General features: G+C 44.0%; 1 protein-coding gene across 2 annotated transcripts in view; it reads left to right on the forward strand.

Moving 5' to 3' along the window:
* The first annotated feature begins 2,421 nt into the window (after positions 1-2,421).
* LOC115175643 (lysophosphatidylcholine acyltransferase 1) overlaps positions 2,422-24,500 on the forward strand; it is a 36,153-nt gene continuing 14,074 nt past the window's right edge. For both annotated transcript variants that reach the window (XM_029735047.1, XM_029735048.1), the window contains exons 1-5: positions 2,422-2,699; positions 17,831-17,970; positions 18,635-18,849; positions 20,898-21,010; positions 21,124-21,184. In XM_029735047.1, the coding sequence (XP_029590907.1) occupies positions 2,580-2,699; positions 17,831-17,970; positions 18,635-18,849; positions 20,898-21,010; positions 21,124-21,184 (649 nt within the window). In that variant the 5' untranslated portion in view covers positions 2,422-2,579. The remainder of the gene's footprint in view (positions 2,700-17,830; positions 17,971-18,634; positions 18,850-20,897; positions 21,011-21,123; positions 21,185-24,500) is intronic.

A 24,500-nucleotide genomic window follows, 5' to 3' on the forward strand; every position in this document is an offset into this window, starting at 1 on the left:
ACGCTGACATCAGCAAACCACTTGCCCACACGACGCCATACACGCTGTCTGCCATCTGCCCGTTACAGTTGAAACCGGGATTCATCCGTGAAGAGCACACTTCTCCAGCATGCCAGTAGCCATCGATGGTGAGCATTTGCGCAGACGAGCATGCAGATAAGCTTGCCTGAGATGGTTTCTGACAGCTTGTGCAGAAATTCTTCGGTTATGCAAACCCAGAGTTTCATCAGCTGTCCAGGTGGCTGGTCTAGTAGTAACGATCCCGCAGCTGAAGAATGACAGATGTGGAGGTCCTGGGCTGACGTGTTTGCACGTTGTCTGCGGTTGTGAGGCCGGTTGGATATACTGCCAAATTCTCTAAAACAACATTGGAGGCAGCTTATGGTAGAGAAATGAACATTCATTTATCTGGCAACAGCTCTGGTGTACATTCCTGCAGTCAGCATGCCTACTGCACGCTCCCTCAAATCTTGGCATTGTTGTGTGACAAAACTGCAGATTACAGAATGGCCTTTATTGACCCCAGCACCAGGTGAACCTGTTGAATGATCATGCTGTTTAATCAACTTCTTGATATAACACGCCTGTCAGGTGGATGACTATCTTGGCAAAGGAGAAATTCTCACAACAGTGATGTAAACAAATTTGTGCACAGAATTTGAGAGAACTAAGCTTTTTGTGCATATGGAACATTTCTGGGATATTTTATTCCAGCTCATGAAACATGAGACCAACACTTTACATGTTGCATTTATATTTTTGTTCAGTGTAATTTGAGTGTACTTTTACTATGTTACGTCTAGTCTATGAGACCAGGCTAAAACAAAAGAGACCCAAAGACTTCAAACTCAGAAACATGGTCTCAGAGCATTTCAAATGATTTTGTCTGTATTTGTTAAGTATTCATTTGTGGCTGTCCATCATCTATTCCCTATGATATATTATGAATTGCAATTCGTACAATATGTTACAGATTTACAAAAGGTACAATATGTTACTAATTTGCTAAATGTATGGTATGTTAGGAATTACAATTTGTTGTGGCTAACTTTAGCTAAGTGGCTAGGTGGCTTACGCTAGTGTTAGCTAGCTGGCTAAAGTTAGTGCTAAGGGCTAGGGTTAGTTAAAAGGTTAAGGGTTAGGGGAAGGGCTAGCTAAAATGCTAAGTAATTGCAAAGTAGCTAAAAAGCTAAAGTTGTCCGTGATGAGATTCGAACACGCAAACTTTGCTTTGCTAGATGTTTCCGTTATACGCTCACCCCTCCGACCAACCACCCTCCTATCGTTTTTGCCTTAAGTAACCTTCTATCTTATGTAACCATACCTAACATAACATATTATGCTAATTTGAGTGTCCCAGATTTATGTTTACTATGTTATGTCTAGTCAATGACACTAATCTGCACTGAGTAACACATTTATTGGTGGATCAAGTGAGAGAGGAAGCACTACAAATTCACACACATATTCGTACACACACACTCAAAAGGTATCTGGCATTTCTCAAAGACACATACCAGTTATCGCTGTGTGTGTGCCTGTGTGTGTGTGTGTGTGTGTGTGTGCTGAATTTGTGGCACCACTGTACAAAAAAAGTGTTAAGAGGATCCTACACCTTCCAAAGTGATCTCAGAATAAGGGACTCCTTAATACGCGTGCGCAGTCCCTGCATGCTCAAATTAGCCATCCTCCCTTCACCGCCCCACATCTCCCTACCAGCGTGTTGTGAACAACAATAGTGGAATCGGCGGTTTGCCTTCAGAATAAAAGTCCCAATTGAAACGTGTTAACGGTTAAAATAGTGGAATCATGCCACAATTGGACAAGACCAGGGATGGGCAACTTTGATGGGGGTGGGGACCACAGAAAAACTGAACTCATTATGAGTAGCCGCAGTGGCTTGTTGGTCTGAGTACCCACATCCATTTTTTTTTATTTTAACCTTTATTTAACTAGGCAAGTCAGTTAAGAACAATTTCTTATTTACAATGAAGGCCTACCCATAACTCCCCGCCGCCCCTCACACACATATTAGCGTCGCAACTGTTATTGTGGGTCTTTAATTGTGGGAAATCACCATTCATATTGTAATGTACAGCCTCACCTATGCTCTTCACAGCTGTGTTCTGAGTGTCACTGAGATGGCTGATACCCAATTCCATGGACCCAAGAGCCATAGGTAAGACTATACATTGCAATATAAGAATGCCTCCAATGCAATTCTGATGTCTAATACATCACAGTGCGATTTCAACAGATTTTTGACTTTTGTCAAATTAACTAATTATTGTCTTCAGTTGATCCTATATAGCCACGTTCCCAACTCGTTTAGCATCTAGTCCAACTAGATGGGGAACTTGGAGAACTTTTATTTTCAAGGCAAACAACCGATTCCAGTATTGTTGCTCACAACACATACGTCATCTCCCTCACAGACGAGAACGAATTGATGGTCCTCGAGCCTACAGATCAGCACCGTGAAGCTAGCCTACATAGTCCATTTCAAAGAAGCATTGCCTGTTTATTGTTGAAGAGAACCCGTTGCTAACTGATAACTGTTTGTTTATTTGTTTTCAGTTATGAAGTTGCCAAATAAGCAGCATCATTCCTCGGAGAATGGAGATGGGTCGGACTTGCCTCCCCCGTTCAGAAATCCTTTCGTTCACGAGTTACGATTCACTCCCTTGGAGAAAATCAGGGTAAGCAACCGTTCAACTTTTCACGACATCATATCTAATGAACATTCAAATGATGTGTTGATGTTTTATTTTGCTTGTTAGCTAGACAGTTAACATGACTATGTTCTACAGTAGCTACTAGCAGGCTAGCTACTAGTAGAGACTTGATTATTCTCCGCCCACCAAGTTTTCCTTGCCTTGTTAAGCTTGTTGTTGCATGTTGCTAGAATAATTGGTATATCTCGACCATAAGCTACATTTAGGGACTCAACTCAAATCTAAACATATGCTGTAATTTTATGGTGATTTGATCAAATAAAGAAGAGTTTATTTACAAAATACCAGAGCCAACGTTTTGTAACTATTGAATTGGTGATATTGATTTTCATCATTTGCATGTCAAACGTTGGCATTGGATTTCCATGTCCAATAATCGCAGTCAACTGTAAAACTGCTGTCCTAAATGACTGGACAGCCTTCACTGTTAAAGGGAGGGTTGCCTACTGTGGCTTTTCAATAGATCTGGGTCACACATTCTTTCTTTCTCTCTCTCATTGATTGATAGGAACTAACGTTAATAAACAGAAGCATTTCGCTGCATCTGCAATAACACCTGCTAAACTGTGTACGCGACCAAAACAATTTGATTACACACACATTCTTCTATCCTCATGGAGTTCTACTTTTTGTTTTTTATATTCAAAATCCTATTTCCCCCAACATTAATCTCTACACCTAACCCAAATTCTAACCCTAAACCTAACTTCTAAGTTTAAAATAGCCTTTGGCCTCATTGGATAGAAGAACAAGACCACACACACAGTTGTCCCATACTCTCTGTTTGGCCTTTTAAACACAGCCATGGGGCTTGGACATGCAGTTGTCACTATGAGACCATGCTGCAAAGGACAGAATGGCTGTAGCATATGGCATCATTCAGAAAATGATCTTCCTTATTTGCACCAAGTGTTCCATTCCCTGACCGTAACATTCTAGCTAATGTGTGTAGCTAGTTAGTATTTTGAGGAGTGAGAGAAATGTGGCTTGTCCTGTTATTTCCAAACATAACTGACTTTCATTACAATAACATTAGAAAGTATACCAGGCGTTCTTCCTATAAGTGCAGGAAATGTGGTATGTCCCATTGCTGTTTCCTTGGTCTCTCACACGGCCCCAGGACTAGGGTGTGTCCCAGTCACTCTCTGCCATATACTGTACAGCAGGGCTCTCCAACCCTGTTCCCGGAGAGCTACCCTCCTGTAGTGTTGTCACGATACCAACATTTTACTAACGATACAATACCAGGCCAAGTATGAAGTTTTAAATTGACACAATACCTGTTAGCGAAGGTGTCAGCCAGAGGTAACGTGAAGGAGCTTGCAGGGATTTGTAGTCTTACACAATCTCTACTTTGACGCTAAATAGCATGTTCCTATCAGAGTAAGTAGAGCCGACTATATTGATAAGTCACCTTGTACGAGAGAGATTTACATGGTTATCAAAACGTCACGCCAGGGTAAGCCTACACAAAGCACAGCCTTTATTTTAAGTGTTTCAAAAATTCCCTATGGGAAAATGAAGGGTGGAAAAATGATTGGAACCATTTCCCTGTTTGACCGCTAGGTTTTATGGGTAATATGACACCTCCACTGTGGGGCTGTATTCACACTTCTACTCAATAGAACATATATTGAATTTAACTTCACACTGTATAATAACACTGAATAGAATGGCTACTTTGCTCATATTTGCAAAGGCCTTACTGCGACTTGGCTGGAGGAATAGGAAGGAATATGCATGCGTAATGATCTGCATGTCATTTACTCCTGAGGTGCTGACCTGTTGCACCCTCGACAACTACTGTGATTATTATTATTTGACCATGCTGGTCATTTATGAACATTTGAACATCTTGGCCGTGTGCTGTTATAATCTCCACCCGGCACAGCCAGAAGAGGACTGCCACCCCTCATAGCCTGGTTCCTCTCTAGGTTTCTTCCAAGGTTTTGGCCATTCTAGGGAGTTTTTCCTAGCTACCGTGCTTCTACACCTGCATTGCTTGCTGTTTGGGGTTTTATGCTGGGTTTCTATACAGCACTTTGAGATATCAGCTGATGTAAGAAGTGCTATATAAATACATTTGATTTGATTGTGGCAATTGGGAAAACTGCATAAAACCTTCTTTACTCTTCAGTTACCACACACACACTCACTTTGTCTCCCTCTCATAAGCACACACACCACTCTCTCTTCCACAAACACACTGCTCCCACTTTAAAAAACATTAAGCACCAAACAGAATGTAAGGAGCACCAGAAAGAGAGATGTTTGATAGTTTAGGCTTACATTAGGCCTATATGAATCCCATCTTTTAAAGTACATGAGTAGCAGAGCTTTCTTCCTCTGCCAATCAAATTTTCCTAGACCTACTTTCAAGTTACTTGGTTGTTAGCTAGCTAGGTAATGTGACTGAACAACGTTGTTTATCAAACCAATAATTAGCGACCCGGGATTAGTTTAAAATGGCCTGCGACATATCGAAAATCAAAATCGCGCAGGAAGAAGAAAAGGTAGCTCTGGTTATAGGAGTCGTGTTTCTTTAACCGTTTGAGCTAGAGACAATCTGTTTTCTTTGCTGTAAAACTGCATGCCTTTCACTGTACGTTTTCACTCCAACCCCAGTTATAACTAACCTGATTCAGTTTATCAACCAGGTAAATATTAGAATCAAGTGCGCTAGATGAGAGTTGGAGTGAACCTACAGGACGGTAGTTCTCCAGGAACAGGGTTGGAGAGCCCTTCGCAACAGTGTCCAGGAAACTTGCCTCCATTTTGGCACAGAACATTTTGTGCCAGCAGTGGAAGAGAAACACTGCGAACGAGTTTACTCCTGCAGCAGGAGGCTTGCTTTGCACACAACCACACACACACACACACACACACGTGTGCGCACGCACATGCACACACTTTACACATAATGTCGACACACACTGCAGACAAGAGACAAGGGGGAGAACGTAAGTCGATAAAGGAGCAGAAAGGACAGAGACTTTGGAACAGCATTTAGCTTCTGAATCTGGTGCTAATTATTCCAGTCTCTGGATCTAGGCCAAGCCTCTGGAAATGTCTTTTCTATTGTAACACGAGCACGTTGGCCTTTAAATTGTATTTCTTAGAACACCGTCACAGTGTATCCAATTGCATTGCCATTGCATGTCTGTCAAAGATTAGATCTACATTATTGTTCAACTCAGATCAAAGTAATAGTTAGGCTAGTTGGACAGAGAAAGGTGCTGGAGGTTACTTGGGCTAAAGTAAACACACTTGGGCCAATCAGAGATGTGAAGGTTGCTAGTTGAGTTAGACCCATACTACAGTTCACTATCTCAGTTTGGTTCTCACTAGCCTACTACCTGAGCTTACTGTGAAGTTGTCCAGGTGTGTTTTTCCATTCTACGTAGACACACACACACACACACACACTGGTTCATTTAAGAGCTGTCTTTCTCTCTCTGCCTGAAGATAAACACTAGTTCTCTTCACGCAGCTGGCAACAGAGCCATATGACTGGGTAACACGTTTTAGTGTGTGTGTGTGTGTGTGTGTCACACCAACACATGTAAGCACATTCCTCCCTCAGGCCTCTCTCTCTCCCAGATGGCCTGTTTTGAAGAAGAGGAGTTTGCAAAACAAAAACACCCCAAATGAATTAACTTCACAATGAACTAACAAAACATTCCTAATAAAGAAGTCACTCACTGACTGAATCTCTATTGTAATGTCTGTCTGTCTGCCATTTAGCCTATGGATAAAGTCTGCATTCTTTGAGGAGCCTGTGTGTGTCTGTGTTGACATTAGTTAGGGTTAGTTAGCCCTTGCAGAGCTGAAGTCCTTCTGGTTTGTGTTTCTTCCTGGCGGCACTTATGATGCAACTAAATAATAACATCAGCTTCTTCTAATAAGCACGTGAAGCTGTTGGTTCATTATACTGACAGACATGCCCAGAGGGGGATCTGGGACTATCCCTCACAGACCGGAAGGAGGGAGAGGGGTGGAGGATGGTAAGGTCATACTATCAGTGACAGTACAGGGATAGAAAAAAGAGGGGGAGTGCAGGGGATGGAGGAAAAAGAAGGGATTGGGGCTATTGGTGACATAGACCGGAAGGAAGAAAGAGAGGGGATGTGGAAGGGGGAGAAAGAGGGATATTTTGTTATATTTGACAACCATGAAGGGCAACAAACCAAGATTCCAAAGACCATTCTGATGTGTGTGGCCCTAGCAGCAGCAGATGGGTGGATTGGTTCTGAAGGACAGATAGGGAGTTAAGGTGTCTGGGTTCAATTGGCTCCTAGTAGAACTCCTAGTACTGTTTGACTCACTATGCAGTATACACTTCCTCAAAATAGTCTGAATTAATCTACACTGAACAAAAATAAATGCAACCTGCAACAATTTCATTGAGTTACAGGAAATCAGTTAATTTAAATTTTAGTCATTTAGCAGATGCTCTAATCCAGAGTGATTTACAGTAGAGTGCATACATTTTATTACATTTTTAAATACTGGTCCCCCGTGGGAATCGAACCCACAACCCTGCCGTTGCAAGCGCCATGCTCTACCAACTAGCTACAGGGGCACCTGTAGGCCCTGATCTATGGATTTCACGTGACTGGGAATACAGGGAATACAGATATTCATCTGTTGGTCACAGATACCTTTAAAAAAAAAAAAAAGTAGGGGCGTGGATCAGAACCAGTCAGTATCTGGCGTGACCACCATTTGCAGCACAACACATCTCCTTTGCAAAGAGTTGATCAGGGTGTTGATTTTGACTTGTGGAATGTTTTTCCCACTCCTCTTCAATGGCTGTGTGAAGTTGCTGGATATTGGCGGGAACTGGAACACGCTGTCATACACGTCGTGTTTGTTGACATTAGGGTTAGTTAGCCCAGGGAGATTAAATCCTTGGGGTTTGCATTTCTCCCTGGCGGCACTGATGATGCAACTAAATAATAGCAGCTTCTGTTAATAAGCAGAAGAGCATCCCGAACATGTTCAATGGGTGACATGTCTTGTGAGTATGCAGGCCATGGAAGCACTGAGACATTTTCAGCTTCCAGGAATTGTGTACAGATCCTTGCGACATGGGGCCGTGCATTATCATGTTAAAACATGAGGTGATGGCTGCGGATGAATGGCAAGACAATGGGCCTCAGGATCGTGTCAATATCTCTTTGCATTCAAATTGCCATTGATAAAATGCAATTGTGTTTGTCTGTAGATTATTCCTGCCCATATCATAACCCCAACGCCACCATGGGGCACTCTGTTCACAACGTTGACATCAGTAAACCGCTTGCCCACACGACGCCATACTCGATGTCTGCCCAGTACAATTGAAACAGGGATTCATTAATGAAGAGCACACTTCTCCAGCATGCCAGTGGTCATCGAAGGTGAGAATTTGCTCACTGAAGTCGGTTAGGACGCCGAACTGCAATCAGGTCAAGACCCTGGTAAGGACGACGAGCATGCAGATTAGCTTCCCTGAGACGGTTTCTGACGGTTTGTGCAGACATTTTTCGGTTTCCAGGTGACTGGTCTCAGACGATCCTGCAGGTGAAGAAGCCAGATTTGGAGGTCCTGGGCTGGTGTGGTTACGGGTGGTCTGCGATTGTGAGGCCGGTTGGATGTACTGTAAAATTCTCTAAAACAATGTTGCAGGTGGCTTATGGTAGAGAAATTAATATTAAATTCTCTGCCAACAGCTCTGGTGGATATTCCTGCAGTTAGCATGCCAATTGCACGCTCCCTTAACTTGAGACGTCTGTGGCATTGTGTTATAACAACTGCACATTTTAAAGTGGCCTTTTATTGTCCCCTGCACAAGGTGCAGCAGTGTAAGGATCAAGCTTCTTGATATACCCCATCTGTCAGGTGGATGGATTATCTTGGCAAAGGAGAAATGCTCACTAACAGGGATGTAAACAAATTTGTGCACAAAATTTGAGAGTGAAGTTTTTTGTGTGTTTATGAAACATTTCTGGGATCTTTTATTCCAGTTCATGAAACATGGGACCAACACTTGTTGCATTTATACTTTTGTTCAGTGTAAGGTAACTCAAGAAATCTGTCATGAAGTTGGCTGTTTTTGCAGAGGAGATCTTAGTTGCGCAGTTGTACATCTAACTAAGGTGTTTGGTGCCGTATTTCACAAGTTAAAAAAAATGCATTAAAACGAGTCGACAACCATTTTAACTGAAGAATCCCTACTGTTTACCAATCACGGACGAAGGGGCGTACACTTCGGCAACCGAACTTCGGCTTGCCTCGAGAAAACTGTAATGTGCACAAAGTTTAAAAAAATAAACAAATCTTGCAGTAGACCGAAACAAAAAAATCGTCACAAAATGCTGTCATAATATATGCATGTGGATGCCTTTAGAGGGCAGAGACCCACCCCTAAGTGTGTGCATTTGCTCGTGTTTCCGTTTGACCGGCAGCATTTTAATTTACCGGACATTTGAGAAATGTACCGGACTAATATGCATTTGTTGCGTAACCTGATTATGGCGTCCACCCACGGTGCTCAGAAGGACAAATCATATTTAGATTATGGTAATGAATCTTAAAAGATCACTAGCCTATGCTAAATCACTAGCCTATGCTTTGGCGGAGCGTGAGATTCAAGTTTGGGGAAGCACATTTTGTCCATAAAAATTCACCTTTATAATAAAACATTCCATGCATCATCGCATGTTCAGACTTACAGTATAGTATGTAAGAGAGCCTACTATGTGTAATGTGACGAGTAGATTTGGATAGTCATAATATAGGCTAGTAATATAACTCAATCACTGTTCACAAAAAATACCGTTCAATGGGCTGAGCGTGTGTAGTGTAGAGGCCTGGGCTATCGGCCCTATCAGATACGTTTCTTCTTTCTTCGCTTGGGGAAAAACACATTTCATGCAATTCTGCTACACTTTTCTATGACTGGAGACATTAGCAGAATATTTTTTAATACGACAAATTACAGGGTAACCTACTCTGCTGAAAGTGATAAACAGATCAATAAAAACGACGTTGGTCATATAATATGCCAACGAGAAGGGGGAGAGAGAAATATAATATGATGTCCATCTAAACTGGATGAGGAAGTTATTGTTCAAAAACAAACTTTAAGCGGCACTGACCCACAATGATAAAGAGTGAACGTGTGCAGTGCGCACTCCCCGGGTATATGGCCGACGCTCTCCCCTGGTGCCAATAAGACAAATCTTTGTTTTCTCAATGACATTCAAATCAGCATTGGGGAAAAAAAGGTTTGTTCCACATGAGCGAGTCTGACCACAAGTCAGAGACCACTATGTTGACACACCAAATGGGTTTTATGGATTGTGGGAAAAGAGCAGGAATAGGCTTTTATAGGCTACATTCCAAGCGATGTCTTCCAATAGTGCGACTGCTGTCGGCATCCAAAGATTATCCAATTCGAAAAAACGCTTGTAGGTAAGGATTGCCGCAGTGGTGTTGTCCAGGTATTCCCAAACTAGGGTAAACCAAATACAAATGTACTTGTCCTCTTGCTCAGTTGTGTACTGGGGCCTCCCACTCCTCTTTCTATTCTGGCTCGAGCCAGTTTCCTATTCTGTGAGGGGAGTAGTACACAGCGTTGTACAAGATCTTCAGTTTTTTGGCAATTTCTTGCATGGAATAGCCTTCATTTCTCAGAACAAGAATATACTGACGAGTTTCAGAAGAAAATGTCTTTGTTTCTGGCCATTTTGAACCTGTAATCGAACCCACAAATGCTGATGCTCCAGATACTCAACTAGTCTAAAGAAGGCCAGTTTTATTGCTTCTTTAATCAGAGCAATAGTTTTCAGCTGTGCTAATATAATTGCAAAAGGGTTTTCTAATGATCTATTAGCCTTTTTAAAATGATAAACTTGGATTAGCTAACACAACGTGCCATTGGAACACAAGAGTGATGGTTGCTGATAATGGGCCTCTGTACGCCTTTGTAGATATTCCATTAAAAATCAGCAGTTTCCAGCTGCAATAGTCATTTACAACATTAACAATATCTACACTGTATTTCTGATCAATTTGATGTTATTTTCATGGACAAAAAATGTGCTTTTCTTTCAAAAACAAGGACATTTCTAAGTGACCCCAAACTTTTGAACGTGTGTGTGTGTGTATATATACACTGCTCAAAAAAATAAAGGGAACACTAAAATAACACATCCTAGATCTGAATGAATGAAATAATCTTATTAAATACTTTTTTCTTTACATAGTTGAATGTGCTGACAACAAAATCACACAAAAATAATCAATGGAAATCCAATTTATCAACCCATGGAGGTCTGGATTTGGAGTCACACTCCAAATTAAAGTGGAAAACCACACTACAGGCTGATCCAACTTTGATGTAATGTCCTTAAAAAATGTCAAAATGAGGCTCAGTAGTGTGTGTGGCCTCCACGTGCCTGTATGACCTCCCTACAAAGCCTGGGCATGCTCCTGATGAGGTGGCGGATGGTCTCCTGAGGGATCTCCTCCCAGACCTGGACTAAAGCATCCGCCAACTCCTGGACAGTCTGTGGTGCAACGTGGCGTTAGTGGATGGAGTGAGACATGATGTCCCAGATGTGCTCAATTGGATTCAGGTCTGGGGAACGGGCGGGCCAGTCCATAGCATCAATGCCTTCCTCTTGCAGAAACTGCTGACACACTCCAGCCACATGAGGTCTAGCATTGTCTTGCATTAGGAGGAACCCAGGGCCAACCGCACCAGCATATGGTCTCACAAGGGGTCTGAGGATCTCATCTCGGTACCTAATGGCAGTCAGGCTACCTCTGGCGAGCACATGGAGGGCTGTGCGGCCCCCCAAAGAAATGCCACCCCACACCATGACTGACCCACCGCCAAACCGGTCATGCTGGAGGATGTTGCAGGCAGCAGAACGTTCTCCACGGCTGTCACGTCTGTCACATGTGCTCAGTGTGAACCTGCTTTCATCTGTGAAGAGCACAGGGCGCCAGTGGCGAATTTGCCAATCTTGGTGTTCTCTGGCAAATGCCAAACGCCCTGCACGGTGTTGGGCTGTAAGCACAATCCCCACCTGTGGATGTCGGGCTCTCATACCACCCTCATGGAGTCTGTTTCTGATTGTTTTTAGCAGACACATGCACATTTGTGGCCTGCTGGAGGTCATTTTGCAGGGCTCTGGCAGTGCTCCTCCTGCTCCTCCTTGCACAAAGGCGGAGGTAGCGGTCCTGCTGCTGGGTTGTTGCCCTCCTACGGCCTCCTCCACGTCTCCTGATGTACTGGCCTGTCTCCTGGTAGCGCCTCCATGCTCTGGACACTACGCTGACAGACACAGCAAACCTTCTTGCCACAGCTCGCATTGATGTGCCATCCTGGATGAGCTGCACTACCTGAGCCACTTGTGTGGGTTGTAGACTCCGTCTCATGCTACCACTAGAGTGAAAGCACCGCCAGCATTCAAAAGTGACCAAAACATCAGCCAGGAAGCATAGGAACTGAGAAGTCGTCTGTGGTCACCACCTGCAGAACCACTCCTTTATTGGGGGTGTCTTGCTAATTGCCTATAATTTCCACCTGTTGTCTATTCCATTTGCACAACAGCATGTGAAATGTATTGTCAATCAGTGTTGCTTCCTAAGTGGACAGTTTGATTTCACAGAAGTGTGATTGACTTGGAGTTACATTGTGTTTGTGTTCCCTTTATTTTTTTGAGTAGTGTGTGTGTGTGTGTGTGTATATATATATATATATATATATATCTCTCTCTCAGCAAAAAAAGAAATGTCCTCTCACTGTCAACTGCGTTTATTTTTTTTAAACTTAACATGTGTAAATATTTGTATGAACATAACAAGATTCAACAACTGAGACATAAACTGAACAAGTTCCACAGACATGTGACGAACAGAAATGGAATAATGTGTCCCTGAACAAAGGGGGGGGGGGGTCAAAATCAAAAGTAACAGTTAGTATCTGGTGTGGCCACCAGCTGCATTAAGTACTGCAGTGCATCTCCTCCTCATGGACTGCACCAGATTTGCCAGTTCTTGCTTTGAGATGTTACCCCACTTTTCCATCAAGGCATCTGCAAGTTCCCGGACATTTCTGTACTTGTCCCGCAGGTGTGATGTTCGGATGTACCGATCCTGTGCAGGTGTTACACGTGGTCTGCCCCTGCGAGGACGATCAGCTCTCCGTCCTGTCTCCCTGTAGCTCTGTCTTAGGCGTCTCACAGTAAGGACATTGCAATTTATTGCCCTGGCCACATCTGCAGTCCTCATGCCTCCTTGCAGCACGCCTAAGGCACGTTCACACAGATGAGCAGGGACCCTGGGCATCTTTCTTTTGGTGTTTTTCAGAGTCAGTAGAAATGCCTCTTTAGTGTCCCTAAGGTTCCACAGGTGCATGTTCATTAATTGTTTATGGTTTATTTGAACAAGCATGGGAAACAGAGTGTTTAAACCCTTTACAATGAAGATCTGTGAAGTTATTTGGATTTTTATGAATTATCTGTGAAAGACAGGGTCCTGAAAAAGGGAGGTTTCTTTTTTTGCTGAGTTTCTATATCTCTCCATTGATTCTTGAAGAATATAACTTATAAATGCTTCATGAGCTTAGTTCAACTGTCACACTCCATGAGAACCCAAAATATAAGCTTGTTTTTCTCCAATGTTTGTAAACATTTAAATGTAAACAAACACTGTATAGCCTCATAACATGGTTAAAACAATACTTTTGATATCATGGACCATCAGTCCTTACATCCATAGCTCTGTCTATTAATCTGAGAGTGGTTACATTTCTCCAGGCCCATCCCTCAGCTTATTACCAAAACAGAGGCGGGCGGCTGTTTTGTTATTGTTTCTCAGTGGATTTGCCCTTTAAACAGCTGCGTATCAAGATATCAAAATGTCACCAACAAAAAGGTGAACAATAGGCCTACAGCAAATGCAGCATATTGCATTTATTTTTCACATGTAAATAGCGCTTTTCACTAGTGCTTATAGCATGCTATTCCAAGAGCGCAACGTTTATTTTTCAACTCGAATCAATGAGCCCAATCAGTCCTCCATGACAACAAAATCATAAATAGCCATTTGCTTTACAAACTGTTTTCCAGCGACTGAATTTTGAAATATTGCGAAATGCATGGCTTGGACTGTACTTTCCACTGACAGTCGCAACTCAATAATCATCTATTTGGTATTTGCAGCGTGCGCTGCCCAAGTTGTGCGCGGGCTGCCTTTCCTTCAGACTAGGCAATGCAATTTAAAACAATTCATGATGTATTCTTTTTTAAGTGTAATGGAAGCTAATGATCCTCTGTGGCCAAGTCATGCTTTAGTAGCCTATTTTGAATTATTTATTTATTTCTGTATAGACAGGAGTGGCTAATTAGGCTATATCATTTTTATAATTTAATTCAATTTACTTAGGGAGAGCTTAGCTTCCCCTAGCTTTATGGACGCACCGCCTATGTCAATCTACTATCCCCATAGTAGAAAAGTTTACCTATTCTATTGGTCAGCTTGTCAAGAAAGAAATAGCCCAGACTCTGGGACAGTTTTATTTTTTAACCTTTATTTAACTAGGCAAGTCAGTTAAGAACAAATTATTATTATAATGACTGCCTAGGAACAGTGGGTTAACTGCCTTGTCCAGGGGCAGAACGACAGATTTTTACCTTGTCAACTCGGGGATTCGATCTAGCAACATTTCGGTTAGTGGCCCAACGCTGTAACCACTAGACTACCTACCTTCCCACAGTTGTGGGACGATAGATCCCAAATTCATACAGCCAGTACACCTAGGTACATAAACTACTTTAAAAAAGCAATGAATCTGATGCAATAGATCAGGACGTTTAGCTTAATATGTTGTTATAACCATTTTTTTCTTAATATTATTAGGGTGGCAATGTGCACAAGGCAATAGGGTATGCACAAGGCAGTAGGGTACCACAAATGTTTTTGCTACCAGACAATGAAAGAAAGTTGAAAACCAATAGAACATGAGAGAAATAGATTACTGGTTTCAATGGCATATGGAAGTCTTTATAAAACAATAGGTTACTGGTTTCAATGGCATATGGAAGTCTTTATAAAACAATAGGTTACTGGTTTCAATGGCATATGGAAGTCTTTATAAAACAATAGGTTACTGGTTTCAATGGCATATGGAAGTCTTTATAAAACAATAGGTTACTGGTTTCAATGGCATATGGAAGTCTTTATAAAACAATAGGTTACTGGTTTCAATGGCATATGGAAGTCTGTAGAAAGTAAATTCCTCCACTGATATGGCTGGATTTTGCCTAGGCTACTTTTAAACAAGGAAAGAGAAGAGAAGCAATACATAGTCCCCTGGGAGAGGAAAGGAGACCACATCATTGTAATGAAGGGAGGCAGAGATGGAAATATAATTATAGAGAGATAAGATGTACAATATGGAGAACAACACATTACTGTAACACCCAGTAGGAGAGGGAAGAGATCTCTAGAGATAGATGGGATCTGAAATGACAGTGTTGGCTGTCTGGGGCAGTCCTCTAGTAAAAATACTTTAAAGTACTACTTAAGTTGTTTTTTTACATTTATTTAACCAGGTAAGTTGACTGAGAACATGTTCTCATTTACAGACCTGGGGAATAGTTACAGGGGAGAGGAAGGGGATGAATGAGCCAATTGAAAGCTGGGATGATTAGGTGACTATGGGAATTTAGCCAGGACACCGGGGTTAACACACCTACGACAAGTGCCATGGGATCTTTAATGACCTCAGAGAGACAGCACACCCGTTTAACATCCCATCCAAAAGACAGCACCCTACACAGGGCAGTGTCCCCAATCACTGTGGTGTTTGGATATGTTTTAGGCCAGAGGAAAGAGTGCCTCCTACTGGCTCTCCAACACCACTTCCAGCAGCTTCTGGTCTCCCATCCAGGGACTGACCATGACCAACCCTGCTTAGCTTCAGAAGCAAGCCAGCAGTGGGATGCAGGGTGGTTTGCTGCTGGCTCCTTGACTACATATCTTTTTGACAGCTTTTACTCCACTACATTCCTTCTGAAAATAATGTACTTTTTACTCCATACATTTTTCCTGACACCGAAAAGTACTAGTTATGTTTCGAATGCTTAGCAGGACAGAAAAATTGGCCAATTCACACACTTATCAAGAGAACATCTCTACTGCTTCTGATCTGGTGGAATCCCTAAACACAATTGCTTATTTTGTAAATTATGTTGGAGTGGCTATCTGTGGAATGAGAAATTATTTATACTTTTGATGCTTAAGTATATTTAAAACCAAATACTTTTAGACTTTTACTTAAGTAGTTTTTAATGGGTGACTTTCACTTTTACTTGAGTCATTTTCTATTAAGGTATCTTTACTTTTACAATTGGGTACTTTCCCCACCTCTGGCTGTGGCATTTTGACCCTGTTATTAGGAGTGATGACATGACCCTGACACACACACACACACACACACACACACGCAAGATGACCATATTCCCCGCAAGGGATGACGGGTCAATAGTTATCAGCTTTGATCTCAGATGATGCTTTGACCTTTGACCTTAATGAACTTTTTTGTTCTGTATGAGCTAATGTATGCATCGACCATGATTGCGCTAACATAAGGAGCGTAGAGTGAACAAGGAGAAAAAGAGGAGGGATGACTAGCTGTATGTCTGTCATTGCTGGATGGTTGATGATTAAAGGCAAGCCCGAGCCTCTACTCGGAGCCGTTCCTGATGGGTCAATCTAATTTTCTAGCTCTCTTCCACATCCTCACACTGCTCATCCGTAGACCAGCACTGACCACTCTGGAGAAAACATACTTTAATAATGTTTACATACTGTTTTACCCACTTCATATGTACAGTGAGGGAAAAAAGTAATTGATCCCCTGCTGATTTTGTACGTTTGCCCACTGACAAAGAAATGATCAGTCTATAATTTTAATGGTAGGTTTATTTGGACAGTGAGAGACAGAATAACAACAAAAAAATCCAGAAAACCGCATGTCAAAAATGTTATAAAATGATTTGCATTTTAATGAGGGAAATAAGTATTTGACCCCTCTGCAAAACATGACTTAGTACTTGGTGGCAAAACCCTTGTTGGCAATCAGAGGTCAGACGTTTCTTGTAGTTGGCCACCAGGTTTGCACACATCTCAGGAGGGATTTTGTCCCACTCCTCTTTGCAAATCTTCTCCAAGTCAATAAGGTTTCGAGGCTGATGTTTGGCAACTCGAACCTTCAGCTCCCTCCACAGATTTTCTATGGGATTAAGGTCTGGAGACTGGCTAGGCCACTCCAGGACCTTAATGTGCTTCTTCTTGAGCCACTCCTTTGTTGCCTTGGCCGTGTGTTTTGGGTCATTGTCATGCTGGAATACCCATCCACGACCCATTTTCAATGCCTTGGCTGAGGGAAGGAGGTTCTCACTGAAGATTTGATGGTACATGGCCCCGTCCATCGTCCCTTTGATGCGGTGAAGTTGTCCTGTCCCCTTAGCATAAAAACACCCCCAAAGCATAATGTTTCCACCTCCATGTTTGAAGGTGGGGATGGTGTTCTTGGGGTCATAGGCAGCATTCCTCCTCCTCCAAACATGGCGAGTTGAGTTGATGCCAAAAGAGCTCCATTTTGCTTAATTTTATTTTTTATAAAAAACTGATATCACATTTACGTACTCATTCAGACCTTTTATATTCCGGACTCTGACATTGCTCGTTCTGATATTTCTTTATTTTTATTTTTGAAAGTTGTGTGTTTTGTATTGTTAGGTATACTGTACTTTTGGAGCTAGACCATCTGCAAAATATGTGTACGCAACAGATACAATTAGATTTTATTTCATACAATGGTCAGAAAATGTGTAGCCCCAAGGCAAAGCTATAGTAGTTTTACTTGTTTTCACAAAAAGAGATGCTTGTCCTGACCTGTGTGGTGTGGGCCAATCGCTTAAATGTGATCATTTGTACCCCTCTATTTCCCTCTTTCTCTCTGTAATTTTATGGATGAATGCATGACCATTTGCTTTAGTCTCTTTCTCTCTCTCTCCACCCCCCTCTCTCAGATCGGTGTGATGACGATGACTGTGTTCCCAGTGCGGCTGTTCTTTGCAGTGCTCCTCATGTTGCTGGCCTGGCCCTTTGCCTTCGCTGCCGCTCTGGGACGATCTGAACTGGCTGTGGAGACCGAGACCTGGTGGAGGAGGTACGCCTGTCACTGTGTGTCAGTGTGAGTGAGCGAGTGACAGGAAAAACATTAGGAATACCTGCTCTTTCCATGAGACTGGCCAGGTGAAAGTTATGAATCAGTGTAGATGAAGGGGAGGAGACAGGTTAAAGAAGGATTGTTAAGCCTTGAGACATGAATTGTTTGTGTGCCATTCAGAGGGTGAATGGGCTGGATAAAATATTGAAGTTCCTTTTGAATGGGGTATGGTAGTAGGTGCCAGACGCACCAGTTTGAGTGTGTCAAGAACTGCAATGCTGCTGGGTTTTTCATGCTAAACAGTTTCCCGTGTGTATCAAGAATGGTCCACCATCCAAAGGACATCCAGCCAACTTGACACAACTGTATTGCATTGGAGTCAACATGGGCCAGCATTCCAGTGGAATGCTTCGACGGTGGTGTAACTCAATATAATGTTTTGTACACTCGGTGTATAAAATGAATGACACACCTGATAATGACAAATGTTGTGGAATATTTGTAGAAGGTTTGGGTACGATTGACATTGCCAGGGCAAACACACACACACACACACGCGCGCAACAGGACGTAATTGCAAACAAGTCTTAATTTACTTACCTGTATAAATAAAAGTTAAATAGAAAATAAACACACACGCCCTCAATCAGTCTCTCTCCTACAGGATCTGTGACATCGCCCTGAGGGGGATCATGCGTGCCATGTGGTTCTGTGGAGGGTTCCATTGGGTGACGGTGAAAGGGGAACCGGCCCCGCCCTCGCAGGCGCCCATCCTCACCCTGGCCCCTCACTCGTCCTACTTCGACGCCATCCCCGTCACCATGACCATGGCCTCTATCGTCATGAAGACCGAGAGCAAGAACATCCCCGTCTGGGGCAGTGAGTAGTCGTTCTCATTTTCATCTCTCTCATCTTCATTAAATACCACTGTCTTCCTCACCTCTCTTTCTCCTTCTCTCTGCCTCTTCCTGATTTGTCAGGCCTTTTCAGTCTGTCTCACTGTCTAGGGAAATGTGTACTCTAGTCGTGATCTTCATTCTCTCTCTCTGGTACTGCAGTCTTCCTCAATTCTCTCTGGGTGTGTCTCAAAATGCATACTACCGTGCTCCAAGCACGCAAATTGAAGTGTGCGAGGGTCAGAGTATGAGTCCAAATGAAAGTGTGCAAAACGGAGCATGGAGGGCACTTCTCTAATGCGTACTCCGTTTGTACATATTGTGAAGCATGTATCGATGCACAAGCTTCAACGGAAGGTACGCAAAGAAATATGACGCAACCACTTTAAAAATTATGCAAAATTTGTTGAAATCAATGGTGGCCATTATTTGAGCGGAAGCGAGAGAAAATTCACTCTGACTTGGCAATGAAATGTTACCTATTCACATCTCATATGTTGCCTGACTACAATATTTTATCTTGATACGTTAATAAATACATGCTGTTAATTTTGGCCTGTTTACCTGCCTACGTACTGTAGATCGCAAGCCCATAATAGGTCAATAGGGCTAGCTACTACTGTTAGCTAACCAGATAGCCACAAAGAATAGTTAGCTAGCTACCCACGAATCTATTACATATTATTCGTTTTAGGTCATTTTAAACTATCTGGTAAGCTATATTGTTACAATTCACATTTAGCTAGCTGATAGTTATGAAGTAAAACGGTTGCCTTGTGTATATCTTCTTTCGTCTCTATTGCCATTGTCCTGGCTGAAAGACCGTTCAGTGAATGGGTAAGTCCCATGTCCATAGTAAGTCAATAGGGCAAACTGGAAAGCTAGCTAGCTACGAAGAATTGGTAGTTACCCACAAAAAATGTACATCTACCTTGCATAACATTAGTTTTAGGACATTTTTGCCTGTTTAACTAGCTGGCTAATTACAGTTCACATATCTAGCTTATAACTATGAAGTAAAGCGTTTGGTTTGTGTACATCTTGTATCGTCTATGGTTGCCATTGCCCTGGCTGGAAGAAGGTTCAGTGAATGGAGAGGTGCAGCGTGAGGTAATACTGTTGGGGGAGGTGCAGCGTGAGGTAATACAGTTGGGGGAGGTGCAGCGTGAGGTAATACAGTTGGGGGAGGTGCAGCGTGAGGTAATACTGTTGGGGGAGGTGCAGCGTGAGGTAATACAGTAGGGGGAGGTGCAGCGTGAGGTAATACAGTAGGGGGAGGTGCAGCGTGAGGTAATACAGTAGGGGGAGGTGCAGCGTGAGGTAATACAGTAGGGGGAGGTGCAGCGTGAGGTAATACAGTTGGGGGAGGTGCAGCGTGAGGTAATGCAGTTGGGGGAGGTGCAGCGTGAGGTAATACTGTTGGGGGAGGTGCAGCGTGAGGTAATACAGTAGGGGGAGGTGCAGCGTGAGGTAATACAGTAGGGGGAGGTGCAGCGTGAGGTAATACAGTTGGGGGAGGTGCAGCGTGAGGTAATACAGTTGGGGGAGGTGCAGCGTGAGGTAATACAGTAGGGGGAGTGTGACTGCTTCTCGAATGTATTGTTTTATGCGTTCTCCACACCCTCAACCTCACAAGAAGGTCCTCAAGAGAAGGTTGTCGGAGAATGCGCTCGGAGCATGAGAGTGGGGAGCACGGTAGTATGCATACTGAGAAACCCCCTCAGTCTCCGTCAGTGGCGGTGAGAACCATAGTGTTCTGATAGATAGTAACTGTTGTGTGTTAGTGAGGTTAGTGGACATGACGGTTGGAGAGAGGAACAGTATGAGGTGGTGAGACCAGGTGTTAATGATGACCATATTGTCATTATATTGTCATGATCACATTATTATACTTATGATATTATGCTGTGCTAATCATTCATCTCTATCATTCCTCTTTCCCTCCCTTTATCTCCATCTTTCTCTCTCCCCCTTCCCCCACCTCCCCCATGTCTTTCCCTCATCCCCTTCTGTCTCTCCCTGCCCCACCAGCTCTGATAAAGTTCATAAGGCCAGTGTTCGTGTCGCGGTCGGACCAGGATTCTCGCAAGAAGACAGTTGAGGAGATCAAACGCAGAGCCCACGCTGGAGGGGAGTGGCCTCAGGTAACGTAAAGACCAACCTTCCTCAATCTTGGAAGTCAAATTCAGTGTACTGTGTATTTAGATAAGTACCCGTGTGTGTGTGTGTGTGTGTGTGTGTGTGTGTGTGTTTGCAGATAATGATATTTCCAGAGGGGACGTGTACCAACAGATCCTGCCTCATCACATTCAAGCCTGGTATGTGTTCTTATGCTGACCAGGTCCTCATCTGTCTGTCTGTGTCTCTCTGTCTGTCTGTGTCGCTCTCTGTGTCGCTGTCGCTCTCTCGCTCTCTGTCACTCTCTGTGTTACTCTCTCTCTCGCGCTGCCTCTCTCTCGCTGTGTGTCTGTCTCTCGCTCTGTGTGTGTGTGTCTGTCTCGCTCGCCCTCTCTCTCATTGCTAATGTTTGCATTACAGAGTCTCAGTGGGGTTTGAAAATCGCACCCCTTGTGCCTGTCACTGTGTATGTGAGTCTTGAATGCGCACTTCCATGTGTGTGTATTTCAGTTCAGTGTGTGCGTGTCTCTGTTCAGTGTGTGCGTGTCTCTGTTCAGCGTGTGTGTGTCTCTGTTCAGCGTGTGCGTGTCTCTGTTCAGCGTGCGTGTCTCTGTTCAGCGTGTGTGTCTCTGTTCAGCGTGTGCGTGTCTCTGTTCAGCGTGTGCGTGTCTCTGTTCAGCGTGTGCGTGTCTCTGTTCAGCGTGTGCGTGTCTCTGTTCAGCGTGCGTGTCTCTGTTCAGCGTGTGCGTGTCTCTGTTCAGCGTGCGTGTCTCTGTTCAGCGTGTGCGTGTCTCTGTTCAGCGTGTGCGTGTCTCTGTTCAGCGTGTGCGTGTCTCTGTTCAGCGTGTGCGTGTCTCTGTTCAGCGTGTGCGTGCCTCTGTTCAGCGTGTGTGTCTCTGTTCAGCGTGTGCGTGTCTCTGTTCAGCGTGTGCGTGTCTCTGTTCAGCGTGTGCGTGTCTCTGTTCAGCGTGTGCGTGTCTCTGTTCAGCGTGTGCGTGTCTCTGTTCAGCGTGTGCGTGTCTCTGTTCAGCGTGTGCGTGTCTCTGTTCCGCGTGTGCGTGTCTCTGTTCAGCGTGTGCGTGTCTCTGTTCAGCGTGTGCGTGTCTCTGTTCAGCGTGTGCGTGTCTCTGTTCAGCGTGTGCGTGTCTCTGTTCCGCGTGTGCGTGTCTCTGTTCAGCGTGTGTGTGTCTCTGTTCAGCGTGTCTCTGTTCAGCGTGTGCGTGTCTCTGTTCAGTGTGTCTCTGTTCAGCGTGTGTGTGTGTCTCTGTTCAGCGTGTGCGTGTCTCTGTTCAGTGTGTCTCTGTTCAGCGTGTGTGTGTGTCTCTGTTCAGCGTGTGCGTGTCTCTGTTCAGTGTGTCTCTGTTCAGCGTGTGCGTGTCTCTGTTCAGCGTGTCTCTGTTCAGTGTGTCTCTGTTCAGCGTGTGCGTGTCTCTGTTCAGCGTGTGCGTGTCTCTGTTCAGCGTGTCTCTGTTCAGCGTGTCTCTGTTCAGCGTGTCTCTGTTCAGCGTGTCTCTGTTCAGCGTGTGCGTGTCTCTGTTCAGCGTGTGCGTGTCTCTGTTCAGCTTGTCTCTGTTCAGCGTGTGCGTGTCTCTGTTCAGCGTGTACGTGTCTCTGTTCAGCGTGTGCGTGTCTCTGTTCAGCGTGCGTGTCTCTGTTCAGCGTGTCTCTGTTCAGCGTGCGTGTCTCTGTTCAGCGTGTGCGTGTCTCTGTTCAGCGTGCGTGTCTCTGTTCAGCGTGTGCGTGTCTCTGTTCAGCGTGTCTCTGTTCAGCGTGTGCGTGTCTCTGTTCAGCGTGTCTCTGTTCAGCGTGTGCGTGTCTCTGTTCAGCGTGTCTCTGTTCAGCGTGTGCGTGTCTCTGTTCAGCGTGTACGTGTCTCTGTTCAGCGTGTGCGTGTCTCTGTTCAGCGTGTCTCTGTTCAGCGTGTGTGTGTCTCTGTTCAGCGTGTGTGTGTCTCTGTTGTGCGTGTCTCTGTTCAGCGTGTGCGTGTCTCTGTTCAGCGTGTCTCTGTTCAGTGTGTGTGTGTGTCTCTGTTCAGCGTGTACGTGTCTCTGTTCAGCGTGTACGTGTCTCTGTTCAGCGTGTACGTGTCTCTGTTCAGCGTGTGTGTGTCTCTGTTCAGCGTGTGTGGGTCTCTGTTCAGCGTGTACGTGTCTCTGTTCAGCGTGTCTCTGTTCAGCGTGTCTCTGTTCAGCGTGTCTCTGTTCAGCGTGTACGTGTCTCTGTTCAGCGTGTCTCTGTTCAGGGTGTGTGTGTCTCTGTTCAGCGTGTGTGTGTCTCTGTTCAGCGTGTGTGGGTCTCTGTTCAGCGTGTACGTGTCTCTGTTCAGCGTGTGTGTGTCTCTGTTCAGCGTGTGTGTGTTGTGGCTTTGTGTGTGTGTTCCCACTAGTGACCCCTCTTCATTGTAGCTGTCCCCACAGAGTAATCCCTTCTGTTCTACCCCTGTGTCACTGTCCTGTCCCCATAAGCCGTGCTTTTCTAAACCTGTCTCACCCTGTTCAGTTAAGCTACATTCTGGAAAACGAAAAACAACAAAATGGTGTCCTGGCCATTTGGGATGGTATACAGCTGAGGGATGGGGCGAGGGAAATGTAACCACAGAAGTTCATAGACAGGGCTCCAGATGCAAGGAAAGGCATACATTGTTGTTTATAAACAATGGAGTAACTTTCTTATATTTTGAGCTATGACAAGGTAAATAGTAATATATTAGCAATTTAACTGACCAAATCTCAGACCGGAGCTGTAAATCCCTGTTTATCTAAGCGTGTTCCCGTCTGTGTAGTGTTGCCCCTTCAAACCCAGCTGTTAGTTTAACTCTGGGTTGTTAGTGTCTCTGTCCAAATCCATTTTTATTTATACGTCACATTTCAGAAATACAATACAATGTTCTTCACAGGAAAAAACAAATAAAAACAATGAAAATAAAATTAAATATTTAAGTAAGAGGATAAAAAAACTAAAGAATAACAGTAAAATCGGAACAACTAAAAAGAACCCTAAGGAAAAGCAAAGCTAAAAAGGGGTGTTTTTTTAAAGATCTTTTAAATATGTCCACAGTTTCAGTCTCCCTCAGGTTCTCTGGCAGGCTGATCCAGAGGCTGGGGTCATAGTAACTAAAGGCTGCCTCTCCATGCCTCTTGGTCCCCCTCAGGTTCTCTGGCAGGCTATTCCTGAGGCTGGGGGCATAGTAACTAAAGGCTGCCTCTCCATGCCTCTTGGTCCCCCTCAGGTTCTCTGGCAGGCTATTCCTGAGGCTGGGGTCATAGTAACTAAAGGCTGCCTCTCCATGCCTCTTGGTCCCCCTCAGGTTCTCTGGCAGGCTATTCCTGAGGCTGGGGTCATAATAACTAAAGGCTGCCTCTCCATGCCTCTTGGTTCTAGGCTTTGGGATAGTTATATGGCCAGTTCCAGAGGATCTGAGGGACCTACTGGGTACATAACTTAAAAGCATGTCTGACATGTATTGGGGTGCGCAATCATGGATTGATTTAAAAACCAATAGAATAAAACACCTAG

This window comes from Salmo trutta, chromosome 36 (assembly GCF_901001165.1).
Source record: "Salmo trutta chromosome 36, fSalTru1.1, whole genome shotgun sequence".
In the NCBI taxonomy this organism is placed as follows: Eukaryota; Metazoa; Chordata; class Actinopteri; order Salmoniformes; family Salmonidae; genus Salmo; species Salmo trutta.